The sequence below is a fragment of the Schistocerca nitens genome, chromosome 11 (genome assembly GCF_023898315.1).
Source record: "Schistocerca nitens isolate TAMUIC-IGC-003100 chromosome 11, iqSchNite1.1, whole genome shotgun sequence".
Taxonomy (NCBI): Eukaryota; Metazoa; Arthropoda; class Insecta; order Orthoptera; family Acrididae; genus Schistocerca; species Schistocerca nitens.
In genome coordinates, this window is record NC_064624.1 from 50240377 (window position 1) to 50262988 (window position 22612).

Below are 22612 nucleotides of genomic sequence, written 5' to 3' on the forward strand. Positions count from 1 at the left end.
TTCATTTCAGTCGCAATGAAAGAAACGTGCCTTTACAAAAAGGTGGCTGGTGGCCCCACCATACTATTTATGAAGCTGTAATTTGGCAGTGCTTCATGTAAGGTCTATATGTACATCCTGTAAAAATTTCATAAAATTGTAGATGGTCAAGTGGGGAACTTGTCTAAATTTAGGCCACTTGACATGGAATGACCCAATAGTAAAGTTAAATTTCTGACAAATACCACATGAAAACATAAATTATTAAATGGTCCGTATCTGCAGAATGAATTTATATGTTGGCAGTGAAGTTTTCATGAAGCAATGGTATTACACATGAAATATTGACAGGTTTGTTCATAACCACTTTCTGTGTTTGCTGCACATTGTCACACATATTTTTTGCGAAACTGCCAGAATGTTACAGTTACTGGTGTAAATAATCTTACAGACACATGTCACTTGAAATCTGATACAATGCAGCTATTTGTAGGGTATTCAGCTATCAGCAGGAAAACAAATTCACTTGGTGCCACTAGTATTTTTATTCTGCCTACCAGAATTGAGGGTCTTAACACAATCATGCAAACTACTTGTGTACTGTCTGTGCTGAACAAGTCTGCTTCAACACCCATCTTAGGTGGAACTGCAGAAGTACTGTGATAGCATTAATGCAGCATTTGCATTTGAATTTGAATATATGTGCTTCGTTATAGTTCATACAAACTGTGATCAGCTTGCAATTCATTTGACGAGCAGTATCACAACAGTAATCCTAAACCATCACTGTGAGGAAACAATAGGAAAGTAAATATACTAAATTTTATTAAATACATTAAAAGAGTGGTTAGACCCAACATAGTTAAAGCCTTGGCTTTCACCCCTGACACAATGATGGTTTGGCATACAGAATGATATGTATGCACGACACACATCATGTAAATTAAACGTAATTTGAAGAGTCATTGACCTTGGACCTGAACCTGTGAACTATTCAAAGGCTACAAGGTTAAAATGTGTTTCTAGACCCCCCTACCCCCTAGAAATATTGGTTGTGCTGAGAGACTGAACCATAGTGCAGCTCAAGGCTTAGCCTAGGTTGAAAGGTGGCAGTGTGGCTGTGAGCTGACGAAGCCTTGCTAGGTGAAAGCCAAGTAAAGGATGTGCTAACAATTGACCAGTAGCACAGCCTAACCAAAAAATCCAAATTGTGCTCAGAATGTAACTTTTAACTACGAGAAGTCTTCTTTTATGTGTGGTGTGTTAGTGGGACTGAACTTCCCTATGACCTTAACAGATGCATGTAGACATTATGTTAGTTGAAAGCCACCTTCTTGGTCAAATTAATAAAGCTTAGTTTTTAAATGGTGTATATTTTGGGCATGAGCACATGCTGGAAAGTAATGGTACACAATTTTTATTTGAAAATTATTGAAGCATTTTAATTAAAACAAACTTTATTAACATTTTACATCTTTATTCTTAGTGTTTAAATATTTATTTCAAACAGTCACCATGGCAGTGAACACCTTTCTCCCAATGAGACACAAGGTTGTTGGTGTCATCACTGTAGAATGTTTGACTTTGTTGGCAGATGCACAGCCTCATCTATGCTCGCACCAATTCACCGCTATCAAAGTGAAGTTAAAAAAATGGCTCTGGGCACTATGTGACTTAACATCTGAGGTCATCAGTCCCCTAGAACTTAGAGATACTTAAATCTAACTAACCTAAGGACATCACACACATCCATGCCCGAGGAAGGATTCGAACCTGCGACTGTAGTGGCTGCGCGGTTCCAGACTGAAGTGCCTAGAACTGCTCGGCCACACCGGCCGGCAAAGTGAAGTTCTTGAAGGTGTTCTTTAGGTTTTGCAAATAGTTGAAAATTAACTGGGTCAAACTGGGACACTATGAAGTATGGGACAATAACAATGAATCAAAAGTGTCAGACTGTTGTATGTGCAAAAAAAAGTTGTGTATGGTCTATCATTGTCATGCTGAAGCAGAGGGTACTCCACATGTGGATAAACTATTTGAATTTGTGTTCTGTTTTCTGACATGCTGACACGGTTAACTAACACACACGCATTACACACTGCAGTTCAGAACCCTTCAGCAGGAGGGTGCTGCATATTGTGTCAGCAAAGTCGTAACATCAACAGAGTAATATGCATGACAACTGATATGAAGAACAGATTCAAAGTTTAGGAGGCATTATTTTCTGGTACACTCTTGTAGTAATTTGATGCATTTGACAATTGCCTTGAATGTTGCAGAATGGTTCCCTTGGAATGGCCTAGCATCCATTTGGAAGTCATAATACTATATCCATAACATCAGTCAAAACATTATGACCACTGATCTGCTATCAATATAAACTTATCCAGGCAATAGCACCTCACCTTGTCTTCTAGTCCCACATGCACACGGTGCATGGAGTATGAATGAGCATGCTGTGTGGGTGTAAAATAGGGAATGCACACAATCTATCTGAGTTTGACTGAGAGCAGATTTTGATGGCCTGAAGGCTTGGGATGACAGGTGAAACCATGTCCAGACCCCCCTGCGGGTCCGGGGTAAGAATAGGCCCGAGGTATTCCTGCCTGTCGTAAGAGGCGACTAAAAGGAGTTTCAACCGTTTCGGCCTTCCATGTAATGGTCCCCCTTGGGGTTTGACCTCCATTTTCCAAAATTCTACAGAAGTACGAGCCTTTTGGGGAAGGACACCTTACGTGGTGTACCACTGGTCCTAAGTGCACAAAGACCTTGGCACTCAGCATTGCACCGGCGTTGTAACCATACCCACTATTCCTCAAATTGGACCTAAACGCCTGATGGGTTGTCCAAGTTACGCCCATAGTGCATCTCCATCTGCACCAGCGATCATGGACTTTCCATGGCACCAGAAATCCAGCACGGTAGCCAGCCCGTTGTGGTGGGGTCGTCATGTACCCTCTAGGTTGTAGCCCCCTGACAACACAGGGATCGTACTGCCGATACCTGAGCTGCACCCTCCCCACGTCGGCCAAGGAGTAGATGCCCGTCTCCTTGGGGCATCAGGACTCCCGGCAATGGTCATCCTGCCAGGTGGCCCTTGCTGCGGCTGGGTGGCGCCCGTGGGGAGAGCCCCTGGTCAGAGTGGGTGGTATCGGGGCGGACGTTTCGCAAATGAAACGTCAACATGTATCAGGTTGCTCTGCGGCCGAGTCTTTCAAAAGAGAAGGTACCGTTTCAAGTCCTGGTTCTCCTGCCCTTTCCCCCTTGGCCACTCCATGGGAGGAGGGACAGGCCCGCCGGCTTGGGGCGAAGTACTTCCCCCGCTATTTGGTCTGTTCTCGAACCGATGGGGGGACATTCGCCACATCCAAGCCGATGTTCTTTGTTCAGCACATTGAGGACGTCTTTGGGGAAATCGAGGCTCTCAGCAAGATGCGTTCAGGGTCCGTTCTTATCAAGACCACCTCCGCTACACAGTCGGCGGCGCTCCAGGCGTGCGACCGCCTAGGGGACATCCCAGTATCCATTGTCCCACATCCGGCACTAAATAGGACGCAGGGGGTTATTTTTCATCGTGACCTCCTGCTACAATCTGATGAGGAGCTCAGGGCCAACCTGGAGCGCCGAGGCGTGCATTTCGTCCGGCGAGTCCAGCGCGGCCCCAAAGACCGTCGCATCGACACTGGGGCCTTTATCCTCGCCTTCGAGGGGGACATCCTCCCGGAGAAGGTAAAGGTGATGTGCTACCGGTGTGATGTGCGACCCTACGTCCCGCCTCCTATGCGATGTTTTAGGTGTTTGCGTTTTGGGCACATGTCGTCACGGTGTGAAGCTGAGCCCCTTTGTGGCGAGTGTGGCCGCCCTCTTCATGAGGAACATACATGCACCCCACCACCTCGGTGCATTAATTGTCCTGGCGTCCACTCGCCTAGATCCTCAGACTGCCCTGCCTATCAGAAGGAGAAGAAGATACAAGAAATCAAAACTTTGGATCGGCTCTCCTATACTGAGGCCAAGAAGAAGTATGACCGTCTCCATCCCGTTCCATTGACTACTTCTTTTGCCTCAGTTGTGTCCACTCCTTCCGCGGTATCCTCACCCCTATCCTGCCCCCCCTATGCCTCCTCCGCCCATCAGGGGGCTCCGCCTCCGCCTCCCAAATCCCTCCCTTCCAAATCCTCTTCCCCCGTGGGCCCCACCCCCTCTGCCCCGGGGGCCGCCCTTCCTCCTCCTCCTCCTCCTCCTCCTCCTCCTCCTCCCCCTCCCCCTCCCCCTCCCCCCCCCCCACGCCACCTGAGAAGCGTTCCTCTTCTCAGGCGTCCATCGGGGAAACGTCCCGGACCCCAGCTTCTGAGGTCCGGCGTTCCAAAACGGACCCCGCGCGTGAGGACCTTCTTCGGGTCCAGCCCACCATCCCTGTGCCTCCTCGGCCTTCCAAGAAGGCCTCCAAGAAGAAATCTCTATCCCCCTCTCCACCCCGGCGCGTTTCGTCTGACGCTCCATCCATAAGTCGCCGCTCCCGGCCGTCCTCAGTTTCGCCGGGACGCTCTGCTGCCAGGCGCTCAGCTGGCCACCCGCCGGCAAATGATGCTGCCCAAACTACACAACCCGGGACAGCGGCCACAGCTGGCGACCACTCGATGGAACAGGATCCGCCTCCCGCCGGTTGTAGCGTTGTTCCCTCGAAACCTGGCCCTCCGCGGCCGTCGAGGTGACCAGCTCTTCCCCCGTCTCGTTCCCCCTCTTTTTTGACTAGCGATGGCCTTGTTACACTGGAACATAAGAGGTATTCGATCTAATCGGGAGGAATTACAACTGCTCCTCCGCCTGCACTGTCCGCTCGTCCTTGGTCTCCAGGAAACCAAGTTGCGCCCGACTGACCGTATTGCCTTTACCCACTATACCTCGGAGCGGTATGACCTCACCCCTGTGGACGGTCTCCCAGCTCATGGTGGGTTCATGTTGCTCGTTCGGGACGATGTCTATTACCGTCCTATCCCATTGACCACCCCACTCCAAGCAATAGCTGTCCGCATTACTCTTTCTGCCTTTACTTTTTCAGTTTGTACCATCTACACTCCACCGTCATCTGTTGTTAGTCGGGCTGACATGATGCACCTGATCGTTCAGCTCCCCCCGCCGTTCTTATTGTTTGGCGACTTCAATTCCCATCATCCCCTTTGGGGCTCTCCTGCACCCTGTCAACGAGGCTCATTCTTGGCGGATGTCTTCAACCATCTCAATCTTGTCTGCCTCAATACCGGTGCCCCGACTTTCCTCTCGGACTCTACTCATACCTACTCCCACTTGGACCTCTCCATCTGTTCTACCACTCTTGCCCGTCGGTTCGAGTGGTATGTCCTTTCTGACACCTATTCGAGCGACCACTTCCCCTGTGTCGTTCGTCTCCTGCACCACACCCCATCCCCACGTCATTCGAGCTGGAACATACTGAAAGCTGACTGGGGCCTTTACTCCTCCCTGGCGACCTTTCCGGACCACGATTTTCCTAGTTGTGACAGTCAGGTCGAATACCTCACGGCCGTTATCATCAATGCTGCCGAACGTTCCATTCCTCGTACAACTTCTTCTTCACGTCGCGTTTCTGTCCCCTGGTGGAACAAGGCTTGTAGGGACGCTGTCCGCGCTCGACGACGTGCTTTACACATCTTTCGCCGCCATCCTACGTTGGCGAATTGTATTGAATACAAACGACTCCGAGCGCAATGCCGTCGGGTCATTAAAGACAGCAAAAAAGCTTGTTGGGCCTCTTTCACCAGCTCCTTTAACAGTTTTACTCCCTCTTCCGTCGTTTGGGGTAGCCTGCGCCGGCTGTCGGGCATTAAGGCCCACTCCTCGGTACCTGGCCTGACCTCAGGTAATGAGGTCCTTGTTGATCCTGTGGCTGTCTCCAACGCCTTTGGCCGCTTTTTCGCGGAGGTTTCAAGCTCCGCCCATTACCATCCTGCCTTCCTTCCCAGGAAAGAGGCAGAAGAGGCTCGGCGACCTTCCTTCCACTCGCTGAATCTGGAAACTTATAATGCCCCCTTTACTATGCGGGAACTCGAACGTGCGCTTGCACTGTCCCGGTCCTCTGCTCCGGGGCCAGATGCCATTCACGTTCAGATGCTGGCACTCCTTTCTCCGGCGGGCAAAAGCTTCCTTCTTCGTACCTACAATCGCGTCTGGACCGAAGGTCAAGTCCCCATGCGTTGGCGTGACGCCGTTGTTGTTCCTATACCCAAACCCGGGAATGATAGACACCTTCCTTCTAGTTACCGCCCCATTTCTCTTACAAGCTGTGTCTGTAAGGTGATGGAGCGCATGGTTAATGCTCGGTTAGTCTGGATTCTTGAATCTCGACGACTACTTACTAATGTCCAATGCGGCTTTCGTCGCCGCCGCTCCGCTGTTGACCACCTTGTGACCTTGTCGACATTCATCATGAACAACTTTTTGCAAAGGCGCCAAACGGTAGCCGTGTTCTTCGACTTGGAAAAGGCTTATGATACCTGTTGGAGGGGAGGTATCCTCCGCACTATGCACAGGTGGGGCCTACGCGGTCGCCTGCCCCTTTTTATTGATTCCTTTTTAACGGATCGAACGTTTAGGGTACGTGTGGGTTCCGTCTTGTCCGACGTCTTCCTCCAGGAGAACGGAGTGCCTCAGGGCTCCGTCTTGAGCGTAGCCCTTTTTGCCATCGCGATCAATCCAATTATGGATTGCATTCCACCTAATGTCTCAGGCTCTCTCTTTGTCGATGACTTCGCGATCTACTGCAGTGCCCAGAGAACATGCCTCCTGGAGTGCTGCCTTCAGCGTTGTCTCGACAGCCTCTACTCATGGAGCGTGGCAAATGGCTTCCGGTTCTCTGAAGAGAAGACGGTTTGTATCAACTTTTGGCGATATAAAGCGTTCCTTCCGCCATCCTTACATCTCGGTCCCGTAGTTCTCCCATTCGTGGACACAACTAAGTTTCTAGGGCTCACGTTGGACAGGAAACTGTGTTGGTCTCCACATGTCACTTATTTGGCGGCCCATTGTACACGTTCCCTTAATGTCCTCAGAGTTCTTAGTGGTTCATCTTGGGGAGCGGATCGCACTGTCCTGCTTCGCTTGTATCGGTCCATAGTCCGATCGAAGCTGGATTATGGGAGCTTCGTCTACTCGTCCGCTCGGCCATCCCTCTTACGCCGGCTCAACTCCATCCACCATCGAGGGATACGTCTTGCGACCGGAGCGTTCTACACTAGTCCTGTCCAGAGTCTTTATGCTGAAGCTGCCGAATTACCATTGACCTACCGGCGCGACGTACTGCTCTGTCGGTATGCCTGCCGGCTGTTGTCTATGCCCGACCACCCCTCTTACAAGTCCTTCTTTGCTGATTCTCTCGATCGTCAGTACGAGTTGTATGTGTCTGCCCTGCTGCCCTCCGGAGTCCGCTTCCGTCGCTTGCTTCGACAATTGGATTTTGCCCTCCCTACCACCTTCAGAGAGGGTGAGAGCCCGACACCACCTTGGCTCCAGGCTCCGGTTCATATTTATCTCGACCTCAGTTCACTCCCGAAGGTGGGTACTCCGGCTGCAGTGTATTGCTCACGGTTTGTCGAACTTCGTGCTCGACTTGCCGGACACACCTTTATTTACACCGATGGCTCCAAAACTGACGATCGTGTCGGCTGTGCCTTTGTCGTCGGGGCCGCCACCTTTAAATACCGGCTCCTCGACCAATGTTCCAGCTTTACGGCCGAGCTTTTTGCTCTCCATCAGGCCGTTCAGTATGCCCGCCGCCACCGCCATTCATCGTATGTACTCTGCTCTGACTCACTCAGTGCTCTTCAGAGCCTTGGAGCTCCCTATCCGGTCCATCCCTTGATTCAACGGATACAGCAGTCCCTCCATTCTTTTGCTGATAATGGTGGTTCTGTCAGCTTTCTGTGGGTCCCCGGACATGTAGGAGTGCCTGGGAATGAGGCTGCGGATGCTGCAGCCAAGGCTGCAGTCCTCCTGCCTCGGCCAGCCTCCCATTGTGTCCCGTCATCGGACGTTCGGGGGGATGTATGTAAGAGGCTTGTGTCGTTGTGGTGGGATGCTTGGTCATCCCTCCAAGGAAACAAGCTCCGGGCAGTGAAACCACTCCCAACTCCTTGGACAACATCCTCCCGACGATCTCGGCGCGAGGAGGTCCTTCTGACCAGGTTGCGGATTGGGCATTGCCGATTTAGCCACCGCTACCTGCTCTCCGGTGACCCAGCCCCGCAGTGCCCTTGTGGACAGGCATTGACAGTGCGCCATGTTTTATTGTCGTGTCCCCGTTTTAGTCAATTTCGTGTTGTCCTGTCCCTGCCATCTACTTTATCGGATATTTTAGCTGATGACGCTCGAGCAGCTGCTCGTGTTCTGCGTTTTATAACTTTGACTGGCTTGTCCAAAGACATCTAACCTTTTTACTTATTTTATCTGCATCTTTGTCAGGTCATTCTGGTGTCCCCCTCTCCCCTTGAGTTTTATGAGATTCCATGTGCTCTAACGGTGACTGGGCGCTAATGACCTCAGTAGTTGAGCGCCCTTAAACCCAATCCAAAAAAAAAAAAAAAAAAAAAATACATGTCCAGACATTATGGGGGTTGTGCAAGTACTGCTCATGACAGGTGGTACACATCATAGGCTAGGCAGACTGGTAAAACAAGACAGGCAGTAAACTGTGGCATAACTAACATCATGCGTTAATGCTAGGCAGAGTAAAAGTGTGTCTGCATGCACAATGCTCCAAACACTCCTAATGATGCGTCTGTGCAGCTGATGACCTATGAATGTGCTAGTGTTAATGTCATGATATCGACAACTACAACTGAAATAGGCATGTAACTGTTGGTGTTGGATGTTGGCACATTGGGAGAGCACTGCATGGTCTGATGAATCCTGATACATTCATCATGCCTTTGGGAGGATGCATTTCTTGTTGTGATCTTCAGTCCTGAGACTGGATTGATGCAGCTCTCCATGCTACTCTATCCTGTTCAAGCTGCTTCTTCTCTGAGTAACTACTGCAACCCACATCCTCCTGAATCTGTTTAGTGTAATCATGCCTTGGTCTCCCTCTAACTTTAACCCTCCACCCTTCCCTCCAGTACTAAATCGATGATCCGTTGTGACTCAGAATGTGTCCTACCAACCGATCCCTTCTTCTAGTGAAGTTGTGCCACAAATACCTCTTCTCCCCAGTTCTGTTCAATATCTCCTCATTAGTTACGTGATACACCCATCTAATCTTTAGCATTCTTTTATAGCAACACGTTTCAAAAGCTTCTGTTCTCTTCTCGTCTAAACTACTTATCGTCCACATTTCACTTTCATAGATGGATACAGTCCATACCAGTACTTTCAGAAAAGACTTCCTGACACTTAAGTGTATACTTTATGTTAACAAATTGCTCTTATTCAGAAATGCTTTCCTTGCCATTGCCAGTCTACATTTTATATCCTCTACTTCAACCATCAGTTATTTTGCTACCCAAATAGCAAAACTCATCTACTACTTTAAGTGTCTTATTTCCTAATTCCATCATCATATCCTGATTTAATTAGACTACATTCAATTATCCTCGTATTGCTTTGGTTGATGCTCATCTTATATCCGCCTTTGAAGGCACTGTCCATTCTGTTCAACCGCACTTCCAGGTCCTCTGCTGCCTCAGACAGAATTACAATTCTGTCGGCAAACCTCAGAGTTATTATTTCTTCTCCCTGGATTTTAATACATACTGAAAATTCTTCTTTTGTTTCATTTATTGCTTGCTCAACATACAGAGTGAAAAGCACTGGGGATGGGCTAAAACCCTGTCTCACTCCGTTCCCAACCACTGCTTCCCTTTCATGCTCCTCGACTTTCATAACTGCCATCTAGTTTCTGTACAAATTGTAAATAGCCTTTTGCTCACTGTATTTGATGACTGCCACCTTCAGAATTTGAAAGAGTATTCCAGTCAACATTGTCGAAAGCTTTCTCTAAGTCTAGAAATGCTGGAAATGTAGGTTTGCCTTTCCTTAATCTGTCTTCTGAGATAAGTCGTAGGGTCAGTATTGCCTCATGTGTTGCAACATTTCTATGGAATCCAAACTAATCTTCCCTGATGTTGGCATCTACCAGCTTTTCCATTCGTCTCTAAATAATTCATGTTAGTATTTTGCAGCTGTGCCACAGATGTGACACCCAATCACTGACCATTTTCGAAGTCAATGAGTTCTGCAGAGCACCCATGTGCTCTCTCATGTTGTCTAATGGCTACTGAGGTCGCTGATATGGAGTGCCTGACAGTATGTGGCAGCACAATGCTCCTAGTATGAAAAAGTATGTTTCTGGCGGTGTCCGGATGCTTTTGAGCACATACTGTATGATGAAGTTATGCCCTGTCCAAAATTCTACCAGATGGCTTCCTCTTTCATTCCTTATCCACATTCCGTATTCACCCACTAATTTTCCTTCTCTGTGAACCGTGAATTTACTTTCAGAACTTTTTCTTAAGAATTTACTTTATTTACTAGCGATTCGTCAAGAACATTAACACATTTAATCACACTATGTGAGCGTGGAAGTAGTTGCCAGGGAGTAACTGACGAAATCAAAATGAAATTGCTTTTAACAAATGGGAATTTTATTCCTAATAGCCCTTTTTTTAAGATACAGATTTAAAATTATAAGCAGAAAGCACCCTCTAAATATCAAGTTTCAATTTATTCAGAGGCAGAAAGAAACAAATTTTTGAGTGTATGAGTTTTCGGGCTGAGAACCTTGCCGCTCCCTTTTGACATGGCCGTAGTCATGACCGCTAACAACCACCTCTGAACGACCACACCTAGCACACAAAGTATGCACACCGTAGAATAGATGGAAATTAAAAGATTAATATGCCACTGAAGGGGCAACTTGATTTTAATTTCTAAGAGAAGTCTTATGGTGGAAGGGTGGCATCTTTATATACAAAAATGACCATTTAAATAAAAGCCCATAAATGCAATCTTACATAAAATTATACAAGGTTGGCCAAACACGCTCTACAGTACACATATACCACCTCTAAAGATAATAGACAAGATAAAAACATATTTCTGGAATTAGACCATTACACTTCAAGCAATAAATTCGTTAACACACCAAATCCGACAAACATCACAGAGGCAGCTATTAACATACGGCAGACTGATAAGTGATTACCAAACAACCCAAACCGCAAGTTGTTCTAACGCGCCCCTAGTCCACAAGGGAAAAACGGACCACCCAATTCATAAATAACCACCTTCCTGCGTGTGGGCAAACGGAGAAGAATAGTGGGACGACCCCAAAACAAAGGGGCTGGTGACCTCACCAAGAAAACAGTAGAATTTAACAAGTAAATGAAACAACATATCATGAATCAGTTAACTTCTAATAAACTGCGATTTCTAGCGAAGACCTGGCGCAGCACCTCCAAAACGCTCTCCCAAACTGTCTGCTGCCAGCCGCTTCAACAGATGCAGGAAGGTGTGCCAATCTCCCGTCTCACGGCGTCGCAGCTCGCACTGCCCAGACCGATGTCGTGGGTTGACTCCTGTTGCTCTCGTGTCGGCCGTGAAGCCACTACCCCTTGCTATACAGTGCGGCCCACTGCACTCAAGTGGCGACCTCACATGTGCTGACACTCAAGGCGGACAAGCCATCTTGTGTCTCAGTGTGCGACCGACCAACCGATTGATCCAACCACCAATGACCATTGCCTGAGCAACTCGAACAGACTGACGGTCCAACGTGCAGCCTCAGATGGAGGAATTAAGCCCGCGATAGGGCAACCACTTGTTGAGTTCTCTCATTGCGCCACAAATTCGGATGAGAGACAAGCAGGCTGGGGACGAGACTGACCCCAGGCTGACTCCAGACTCACCCAGACTGACCCCGACTGACCGACCGGTGAGCTTATAGCGCCCCTTACATACACACGAACAGGCAACCTTTCCCCTTTCCCACCAGAGGGAGACGCCAAAGCTGCGAATGCCACAGTTGCGCACCACCAGAAACGGAGGGCGACGCCTTTCCCCTGTGTGCCTTTGCCTTTCCCCTGTGTGCCTTTGCCTTTCCCCTATGTGCCTTTGCCTTTCCCCTGTGTGCCTTTGCCTTTCCCCTGTGTGCCTTTGCCTTTCCCCTGTCTGCCTTTGCCTTCCCCCTGTCTGCCTTTGCCTTTCCCCTGTCTGCCTTTGCCTTTCCCCTGTCTGCCTTTGCTTTTCCCCTGTCTGCCTCTGCCTTTCCCCCGTCTGCCTCTGCCTTTCCCCCGTCTGCCTCTGCCTTTCCCCCGTCTGCCTCTGCCTTTCCCCCGTCTGCCTCTGCCTTTCCCCCGTCTGCCTCTGCCTTTCCCCCGTCTGCCTCTGCCTTTCCCCCGTCTGCCTCTGCCTTTCCCCCGTCTGCCTCTGCCTTTCCCCCGTCTGCCTCTGCCTTTCCCCCGTCTGCCTCTGCCTTTCCCCCGTCTGCCTCTGCCTTTCCCCCGTCTGCCTCTGCCTTTCCCCCGTCTGCCTCTGCCTTTCCCCCGTCTGCCTCTGCCTTTCCCCCGTCTGCCTCTGCCTTTCCCCCGTCTGCCTCTGCCTTTCCCCCGTCTGCCTCTGCCTTTCCCCCGTCTGCCCCTGCCTTTCCCCCGTCTGCCTCTGCCTTTCCCCCGTCTGCCTCTGCCTTTCCCCCGTCTGCCTCTGCCTTTCCCCCGTCTGCCTCTGCCTTTCCCCCGTCTGCCTCTGCCTTTCCCCCGTCTGCCTCTGCCTTTCCCCCGTCTGCCTCTGCCTTTCCCCCGTCTGCCTCTGCCTTTCCCCCGTCTGCCTCTGCCTTTCCCCCGTCTGCCTCTGCCTTTCCCCCGTCTGCCTCTGCCTTTCCCCCGTCTGCCTCTGCCTTTCCCCCCGTCTGCCTCTGCCTTTCCCCCCGTCTGCCTCTGCCTTTCCCCCCGTCTGCCTCTGCCTTTCCCTCCGTCTGCCTCATCTGCCCCCTCTGCTGTCTCTTGGCCTTGGCCTTCAACCTCCTCCTCCCCTGCCGCCATCCTCTTTGTTCTCCTACTATCGAATTCCACTCCTTCATGACTATTAAATTTTCGTCTTCCTTCACTATCTGAATAATTTCATCTGTCTCATCATACATTTTTTCAATCTCTTCATCTTGGGAGCTAGTTGGCATGTAAACTTTTACTACTGTGGTAGGCATGGGCTTTGTGTTTATCTCAGCTACAACAGTGTGTTCACTAAGCTGTTCGTAGTAGCTTATCTGCGCTCCTATTTTTTATTGATTCTTAAACCTACTCGTGCATTACCCCGGTTTGATATTGTATTGGCCTGCCAGTGTTGCCATGCAGTTCTAGGCACTTCAGTCTGGAACCGTGTGACCGCTACGGTCACAGGTTCTAATCCTGCCTTGGGCATGGATGTGTGTGATGTCCTTAGGTTAGTTTGGTTTAAGTAGTTCTGAGTTCTAGGGGACTGATGACCACAGATGTTAAGTCCTATAGTGCTCAGAGCCATTTGAACCATTTTTTGATTTTGTTTTTATATTCCTGTGTTCATCGGACCAGAACTCTTGTTCCTCATTCCATCAAACTTCTGTAATTCCCACTATATCTAGCTTTAACCTATCCATTTCTGTTTTTAAATTTTCTTACATACCTGCCCCATTAAGCGATCTGACATTCCCTGTTTCACTCTGTAGAATGCTAGTTTTATTTCTCCAGATAATGACATCCTGAGTTACTCTTGCCCGGAGATCTGAATGGGGGACTATTTTAATTCCCGAATATTTTATCCATGAGGATGCCATCATCATTCAACCATGCAGTAAAGTTGTATCCCCTCAGGAAGTATTATGGCTATAGTTTCCCCATTGCTAACAGCACAGGAAGACTGTTTTGGTTAATGTTACAAGTCCAGATCAGTCGTTCATCCCAACTGTTGCCCCTGCAACTATTGAACTATTGAAAAGATTGCTGCCTCTCTTCAGGGACCACACATTTGTCTGGCCCCTCAACAGATACCCTCTGCTGGGGCTGCACCTACAGAACAGCTATCTATGTCACTGAGGCATGCAAGCCTCGCTACCAGTGGCAATGTCCACCCTTCATGACGATGATTTTTCCCACTGGCAGTGGCATTTTTCATCAAAATAATGCATCATTTCACAAGGCCATGAGTGTGATGGAATGGTTTGAGGAACATAGTGGTGAATTCCAATTGATGTGATGGCGAACCTGGTCAAACACATCTGGGATGTAATTTAAAATGTCAGAGATCATCCCCCCTTTTAGAATTTATGGGAATGAGGTGACTTGAGTGTGCAGATAAGGTGCCAACTTCCTCCAGTGATTTACCAAGGCCTCATTGCTTCCATGCCACAATGTCTCCCTGCTGTTATCTGTGCCAGAGGTGGACATACCAGACTTTAAATGAGTGATAATAATGTTGGGGCTGATCAGACTATGGCAGTTACCATTATTGAAAGAAGATTGTTTTATTGTGGTGATGGTGATAATGATAGTGGCACATAAAGTTCGGCCAAACAGCACATGCTGCCCTCAAGCGCTGCATGGCTCACCCTCCAATCCAGCTTCAAGACACCGACTGCCCTTGAGATGCACTGCTGTTGCTCTACATCCATTTTGGCTCCACAACGTCCACTGGTGCCATGAACTCTGAGATGTGACAAGTGACATTTGCCAGGCACATGGGGCTGGAATTCAAAGAGGGATCCCACAAAATCAAAATCCCCCTTCCCCACTATTGAGGAGCCCTCTACATATGACTCTCCTTGACATGGGTAATGTGCATGCATGAAGCTTTATGTGTGTATAAATTCAGAAGCAGGAGGTTTGTCAGGCTCACCACCCTGACAGTCTCACAGGGTCCCAAGAACTGAGGAGCTAGTTTGCTAGCGAACCCTAACTCCCCTTTTTGAACAATGAGGGTTTCGGGCTAACACTCTGTCCCCAGCCTTTGCAATGAACTATTTAGCCCCTGATTGCAGCAGATGGCTAGCCTGTGATGGGCAATTTTGATATTATGCCTAGCCTGGTGGTGGTGGTTAGTGTTTAACGTCCCGTCGACGACGAGGTCATTAGAGACGGGCCTAGCCTGGCTCCAGTTGTGCTGTGTTACTGCTAGGGTGACTTGTTCTGGAAACAAACCATTGCTTGACCACAGGTTGACAAGAGAATTGACTGGATGTGCTAGCATAAGGGATACTGTAGCAGCTTCCAGGGACTTGGGTTGTGCAGTTTTAAAGACAAAATTGAGCCATGGTACTGAAATGTCCCACTTCTTGTTGTGAAAGATAAGCACAGCCTTCAACTTGCAGTTCACCTGGTCAGCAAAGTATGATGGTAATAAGGATTTGTGGTCACATTCTTAATTCCATTGTCAAAGCAGAACCTCACGAATAGCTGGGAAACAAAAGCTAATAAGCATTCTGGGTGGCCTGTAAACAGAAAGAATTCATTACAAATGCTGGATAGCTACCAGGATGATCACTCCTCTGCTTGGAATGAGTCAAAAAGCGAGAAAAGTCATCCATGATAACTAATAGGTAACTAATAGGTGCCTAATACCCACAAATACGAGATAGTGGACCTGTATAATCAATATAAAATTTATGCATCAGGTATTTCTGATGGGTAGACTCCAAAAGCCCTTCAGGTAGTTCGGGTTGGGCTCAGCTCGATTATGGCTCTCACATCCCCCACCAACCTCTGGACATCACTATACAGGGAGGACCAGGTGATGTGTTGTCTTATCTTGACAACAGTATTATAAATGCCCAAATGACTGCCTAAGAGGGTGTTAAGGAAGTAAGGAGCCAAACCCTAACTAAGAGCTTGTCAGTCTCTAAACAAAATTCTTGGTGTTCAAAATAAAATCTGAATTTCTCAAGGGCAAACAGAACCACCAAGGCTTCCCATTCATACATACAATATTTCGTCTCCTCAGGTGAAAGTTTCCAAGGTCAACCCACAACACCTCCCCTCCCATTCTGTTCCTGCAGGAAGACAGCTTCCACTTTCTACCCTAGAAGAATTAGGTGCCCATTTGCAAGAACAGGAGCTCAAAATTGGGTATGGCTAATACTAGTGGTTTACAAAGCGCCACTTTATTGGTTTCAGAAGATTCTGGATGACTTTCATCCCATTTGAAATTTCTTAAATCATTAAGGCATCCCAGTAATTTAGTAAAATTGGGCACAAACTTTCGAAAAAAATTTGTCATGCCTATGAACTGTGCCACACCGTTCTTATTTCTAGGAGCTGGAAATTTTCGCAAATCACCACTATGCTTCTGGACAGTTCTAATGCAATCAGTGGAACTAAGATGCCCCAAGAATGAAACCTATGGGCCAGTGTCATTTTAGATGGTTTCACAATAAGTCCCACCTCCCTCTAGTGAACCAGGACCTGCCTCAAGATGTTGCAGGTGTTCAGACAGAACAGTAAATAACCATGCCGTCTAGGTGATTATACACACCCATAGCATAATCTAGAAGGCAAGACATAATGGCAACTCCTATTGACATACCAAAGGGCACACTGTTAAAATCGCAGAGGGTCCAGTCTGTACAGAAGGCAGTAATATGCTTGGAATCCTCTGTTAACATGATCTAATAATATGAGAGATTGAGATACAGGACAGTAAAATACTGAGCCCAACTGAACCAAGTAAAAGAAATATGCAGATTGGGAAGTGGCACAGACTCCAAAACTCCTTCTCATTAACCATATGATAACCCACAAGTGGATGAAACACCCCACTGCTGCTCATAGATACTGAAAATATGGGAGAAGCATAGGCTGATATTGAGGGCCTGATGACCCCATCGAACAACATATTATTAATCAAAGCACATATACATTTCGTCTTTGATGGAGAAATCCTCCAAAGATCCTGCCTCACTGGAATGTCATTTATAAGGCGAATTGTGTACAGGAAATTATTGGTGGCGTCAAATCTGTTGGTTAACTACCTGCGGTAAACAATCAAGAACTTCCAGTACCAGCTTTACCTCTACTGGACCAAGGTGACTGAGCTCAAATGGCGAACATTGTGGTAACACACTATGAACTCTTGTGGCAACCTGATAGGAGCACAACTGGAATTTTTCAACTGGCTTAAATCTAAAATAAACAACCCTGCCTTGACAAACTAACACAAACCCACTACCACTTACAAAACACACCCCAAAATTAAGTTTACTGAAAATTTTTTAATTACTATTTACTTCATAGGCCAAGAAAATTTTCCAGTACTCAATTTTGCCAATCAGAGGCAACATCTGCCCAGTGAGAGCTTGACATTGGGAGGATGGGTGCAAATGAGGCAGTTCACAGGTATTGTGGAACTCCAAATACCACAGATAATCTAAATGAGAAACTAAACTACCAGAGTTGAGGAGTGTGTACACTGGTTCCTGGATAAGTTATACCCAAAGGTAAGGCAGGCATTCCCCTACCTTGGATTTGGCACAGAGACAGCACTTTGGCATTAGAACACTACCATGCCTCTTCCATTCCTTGTGATGCCAGCTGTTTGACTCTCCTTCCATGGTACCAGACATTGCTATACAAAATGCCCCTCTTTGTTACACTGGAAACAAATCCCACTTGTTCCGTATGGGTGGTCCCCTTTTAAATTGCCCAGAATCTCGATCCCCATCCTGATAATGACACTTAAAGCCCCATCACTGCTGGTCTGTGAAACTCTGACTTCAATAGCGGACACCAAATCCTCTAATTCAGTAAAAGATGTGCATTTATTAGTGGAGGTAATCCATGAACGGTCCTGTGGCTGCATTTTCTCTAATATATTATGGAGTATTGGTATCTCTGTGACCTGCAAATGCAAGAATGGAATGACCACATGCATTCATCTGTGTACCTAGGGAAAGGTTCATGAGGAAACTGCACTTGCCAAAATGTTCATGCTTGAGCAGCCTCTAAATATGAGGTGAAATGTCAGCCCAGTAATTGATTCCCACAACTCCCTCGATGTTGCACTTCTGTGTAAAATTCAACTGAAAACATGACTTAACAATGCCTGAACAACAACATTATTGGAGATGGCCAAAGTGTCAGCATCAAACATAAATTAGGTGATCCACAGGATGGATTTCACCTGTCCTAATTCTAAATTGAAAGTTCCATTATAGCTAGAAGCAGTAACATATTTGGTAAGGTAATTTCCCAAATGAATTCGCTTCTCATCCTTAAAGGTGACTGTAGCATTACTTCTACTTAGAGCAGTTATCTGTTGGTGGGAGAATCTTTTTCTCCACCTATTGCTCCTAATTTGTCTAAATCAAGGTGGCTGACCCCACTTAGCAAATCATGCACCTGCCCCTTTAACTGCAGAGCTAATGTAACCTGCTTAGGATAGAGATTACATTGTGGAATACCCCACAAGTGATTATCCCATTGGATCAATTGTGCCTGGACTGTATGTATTTGCTTATGGTGGGCCTGACTACTTTCTAAACACTCTATGTTCTGACACAAGGAAGTCATGGTCGGAGCTCAGTCAGCTAGTGCAACATATACCTCCCCGGTGCAGTTGGTACTAATCACCAAGGGGTTGTCCACATGCAGACGAGCCACAAGTTCGGCCACACTGCCCTTACTACATGGATAGATAAACCGTAGCTTCTTCAATAAGGACAAATTGAGACAGTCATGGGACCCCATGTTCAGCAGTGGATACCTACAGACACACACCTCGTGGTGAATAACAGTATGAGGATAACCTCCCCCTTTAGTTCCAGGAAAATAACCGTCCTCCATTACCAACCAAACATCCAGCAGGAAAAAAGGGAAATTAAGTGGAGTGACTGGATGGATTGGGGTTCACATGAGTCTCCATTGTTTATTAAAATGTTTTAATTTAAGAACAATAACTAAAATCAGATACATTAGCAGGATTACAAACAACACTCTGAAGTTTCAAATTTAAGACATTACACACCTTAGTTTAGTGACCATTTGAATAAGGCAATAGTTAAAGACAAAAGCTGTGTCTTACACCAGTTCTTAGATTTTAGATTCAAAATTTCCATCTTCACAAACCGCAACTCAGAAAATGCTTCAACAAATGGACAAATAATTATTTGGAAACAGATGGCTCTTTAAGACAACACAGAAGCATAACTCATCTCAAAGGTTAAAACTGAAGACAGAGCAATTTATAGCTGCATCAGGACCACTAGAAAAAGGAAATTCTTAAAATACACCTCAAAGTGCATCTAGATAATTTAATAAAGTAAACAGGTGCACTGATTTCTGGAGCTGCCTTCAGCAGACAGGACAAGTTGCTTTAAATCTTGCCCCCAATGAGCAGTTAAGTAATTAACTGAAATTAGTGTGCACAGATTGATATAACTGGTTTCAGACACATTGGAAATTCTATTAAGGTATGCCGTAGAAGATGCGTAAGTGTTTCAGTAAGTGAATGTGCATGCATAGGAGCTCAAAAATGCCCTTTAAAAAGGAAAACCAGTATTTAGTACTCAGAACCAACTTTTAGCAGTAAATAAATAAAAGGTGAGGAAAGGTCACCCCATGACAACTTTAAAATAACAAACAGTTGGACAATTAAATCTATTAAGCAGTAACTAGCCCTGAGATGGAATAAATTTCTTTCACTCTCCAGCTCACAAATGGCCAGTGAACAAACACACAAAAAACGTTCCGAGCTCAGTAAGACTTGAAGTTTTACACACTTTTGCTTGTTCTAGCCCGTGAGCCTCAAATGTGCCAACAGGCTATATTTTCACAAGTCTGGATGACATCTAAATATGACATGAGTGATTCACATAGAGCTGATCAGCATGCGATTCTAACAGTGCTCAGCGGTATGTACAAGAAGAGCACTCATCCCATCAAACCCCCAAACATGAAAATGTACAAAATTTTAGTACACATTTCAAATAGTAATTTACATAACTTGAGTGAAGGCAGCCCATTGGTAGCTGGCAGTGGTGCATTCCATGAGGCTGATGTACAAAGGCAGTGTTAACAGCCACAGTATGATGAGCAGGCCCTAAGAGTCCAGGTCCTAAACAATCAGTGTGTCACAACAGTAGAAAACTGGAGCAGACTAAGGGAGCATCTAAATTCCACTGTCATTCTCACTTAATACAACCACATGATCACAGTAGTTGCACAGATCAACGGACTCGTCAGATGATTCTCATCAAAAACTTAGTCTAAGGCTAAACATGGTCACACTTAAAACAGTGTTCAGGATTACCAAATCATAGAATCCACTGCTGAACATGAGGAATTGAATAGCAATAAGAAGCTTGTCTGGTTGCGAGACATTACCCTAACCCCTTCCAAGTCCATGCCACAAAGTATTAAGTCATGCAACACAATGCAAATCAAGCAGTTTTGTGGATGAGAAAGCTCCTTGCATAATTTGACTTCCACAGAGAACAACCAACAGCAAATACAGATAGCCGAGACCACACCAATGTTCCATCTTCCGTTAACACTTGTGCCTGCAACTATTAACTCGACAGTACTTTTAAAGGACTACCAGTCACTCCAGTCTATCAATTTCAGATGAATGCCAGGTACTGTCAATGTATCCTGCGCGGCTGTACCATACCCCATGGCGCCACAAGCTCCAAGGAAAAGAAATGACATACACCAGGTGCAGGGCAGGAAGTCAAAGAGGGAGCCTGTCATGGCTCAGATAGTATAATAATAATAATAAAATCATATTATTGTTATTTGTACTAGTATGTTAGTATTATTGTAGGCAGTTAATTAATAGAAAGATCAATTAATAACATGATGTTGCTGTATTCTTTCTATCTCCTGCCCAGGATCTCTCTTCAAGGCATCCTCTTCTCATACACCATGCTGCTTCATTATTTTGTCGATATGCTCTTTCTGAAAGTTAAGTGGTCTACTTTATTTCTATCAGTAAGGTGACTTCCAACCAAAAATTATTCTTTGGCTGCTAATTATCAAACATTCTCAACAGATGTTGATATCAGTTTAATGATTTTCTTCCTATGCTAGCACTGTTTCATTTGTTCTCATTCCAGCACTTACTTCAACATTACAGGTTTTTCAGTCTTGATATGCTGGAGCTGCTCCATAAGTAATCTTTCTAGAACTTTGTCTTCTTTTGAGATCAGTAAGTAAAGCCCATAGTTCCGATCCTTAGAATAGGGCTTGTTCAGCCTGTCTGTAGCCTACACTCTTTTTGTACTGTTAGAAACGTACTTGTGCCACCAAAAGGAATTAATGAAGTTAGAAAAGTAGTAAGTAGTGTGCCAGGGTAGGTGTGTGTGTGTGTCTGTGTGTGTGTGTGTGTGTGTGTGTGTGTGTGTGTGTTTTAATAATTTTATCATAAATAAGCATTCCGTGAAACAAACGGTTTTGATGTAACTGTTCCAGACATTTTATGATTCTGATTGTAATAGTAGAATGAGTGATGTGGCACTTGACAGTCCAGTTCCTGCTTCCCCACACAGTTGATGTACACTGTATTGTGTCGTTTGATATGAACAAGATTGATTTCATTGTTTGAGGTAGTAGCTGTGTTATTTTATTTGATTACACTACCATTATATGCATATGAAGATAATGAAGCTAGAAAATATGATTGAAAACAACGGAATAGAAAGAAAGCTGAAGTTGAAGATAGTAATGAATTTTAAAAGGTGTTGTCATTAATCAGTCTTAATTTTTTGCTGCCTCCCATTGAAATATACCATAGTGAACTCATCACCAAGAATTTCGAACTCAAAAGATAACAATTAACCAGAACTAGTATTTAGTTGTTAGGAAATTTGACGGTTGGGCTTCATATATGTTATACATTTTATATAATATGGGAGGACTGTGACTGCTTAAATGTATTAATTACAGTTTGTTATTTTTACCACAGGCCCAAGTTTACCCATTCAGCATGAATGTAAAAGAAGAGTTGGAGGAGGGTGCAAATAAAGAGGTAATTATAGAATTTATATGACCACGTGGAATTATTCATTGCTGAGTTGTGGTGGAAATAATGAGATGGTTGTCAATTGTGTGTGTATTCACTTTAGCAGTCCTGTGTTTACTTTAAGGTAAAGATGACAAGACTTAAGGTATTATAGTATGCCACAGGTTGGAAATGAGGAAACAGGTAAAGTAGAACATTTTGTTACAGTATACCCATGTGGATTTAAACATTGCCTTTGAGCAAGTGAAGTAGTTTAGCTTGTGAGTTCGTAGAATTGCTTCTTTACATTATAAGCACAAATAAGAATTACGTGAGATTGCATTGATGAAGTTATATGAAAATTGGTACCAAGTCCCAAGTTTCAAGCTATGGTTTCCTGTTTTAATGAGTAGTTCTCTCAATAGTTCCGTGTATGTGAACTCCAGCATTGTATGTTTTTATTTGCCATGTGATACTGTTGTGACAGTTACAGAATTATTCAAGAAAAACCTACACAAAGTAGTGCAGAAAAGGGAGATTGATCATAACCTTCTGAGTAGAGACTAAGATGTCTGTGCATACACTGCAGGTGTTGTGGACAGGCAGTCTGGCGAGGTACTTTTGAGCAGTTTTCTGAAAGCTGTGGTAAGCTGCTAGTATAGTAGCC

The 22612-nt window shown here is 45.9% G+C and overlaps 1 protein-coding gene across 6 annotated transcripts in view; it reads left to right on the forward strand.

Annotated features, from left to right (window-relative positions):
• Positions 1-22612, forward strand: part of LOC126213116 (zinc finger protein 492-like) — a 187660-nt gene that overhangs the window by 12596 nt on the left and 152452 nt on the right. For all 6 annotated transcript variants that reach the window (XM_049940719.1, XM_049940720.1, XM_049940723.1 and 3 more), the window contains exon 3: positions 21910-21972. In XM_049940719.1, the coding sequence (XP_049796676.1) occupies positions 21910-21972 (63 nt within the window). The remainder of the gene's footprint in view (positions 1-21909; positions 21973-22612) is intronic.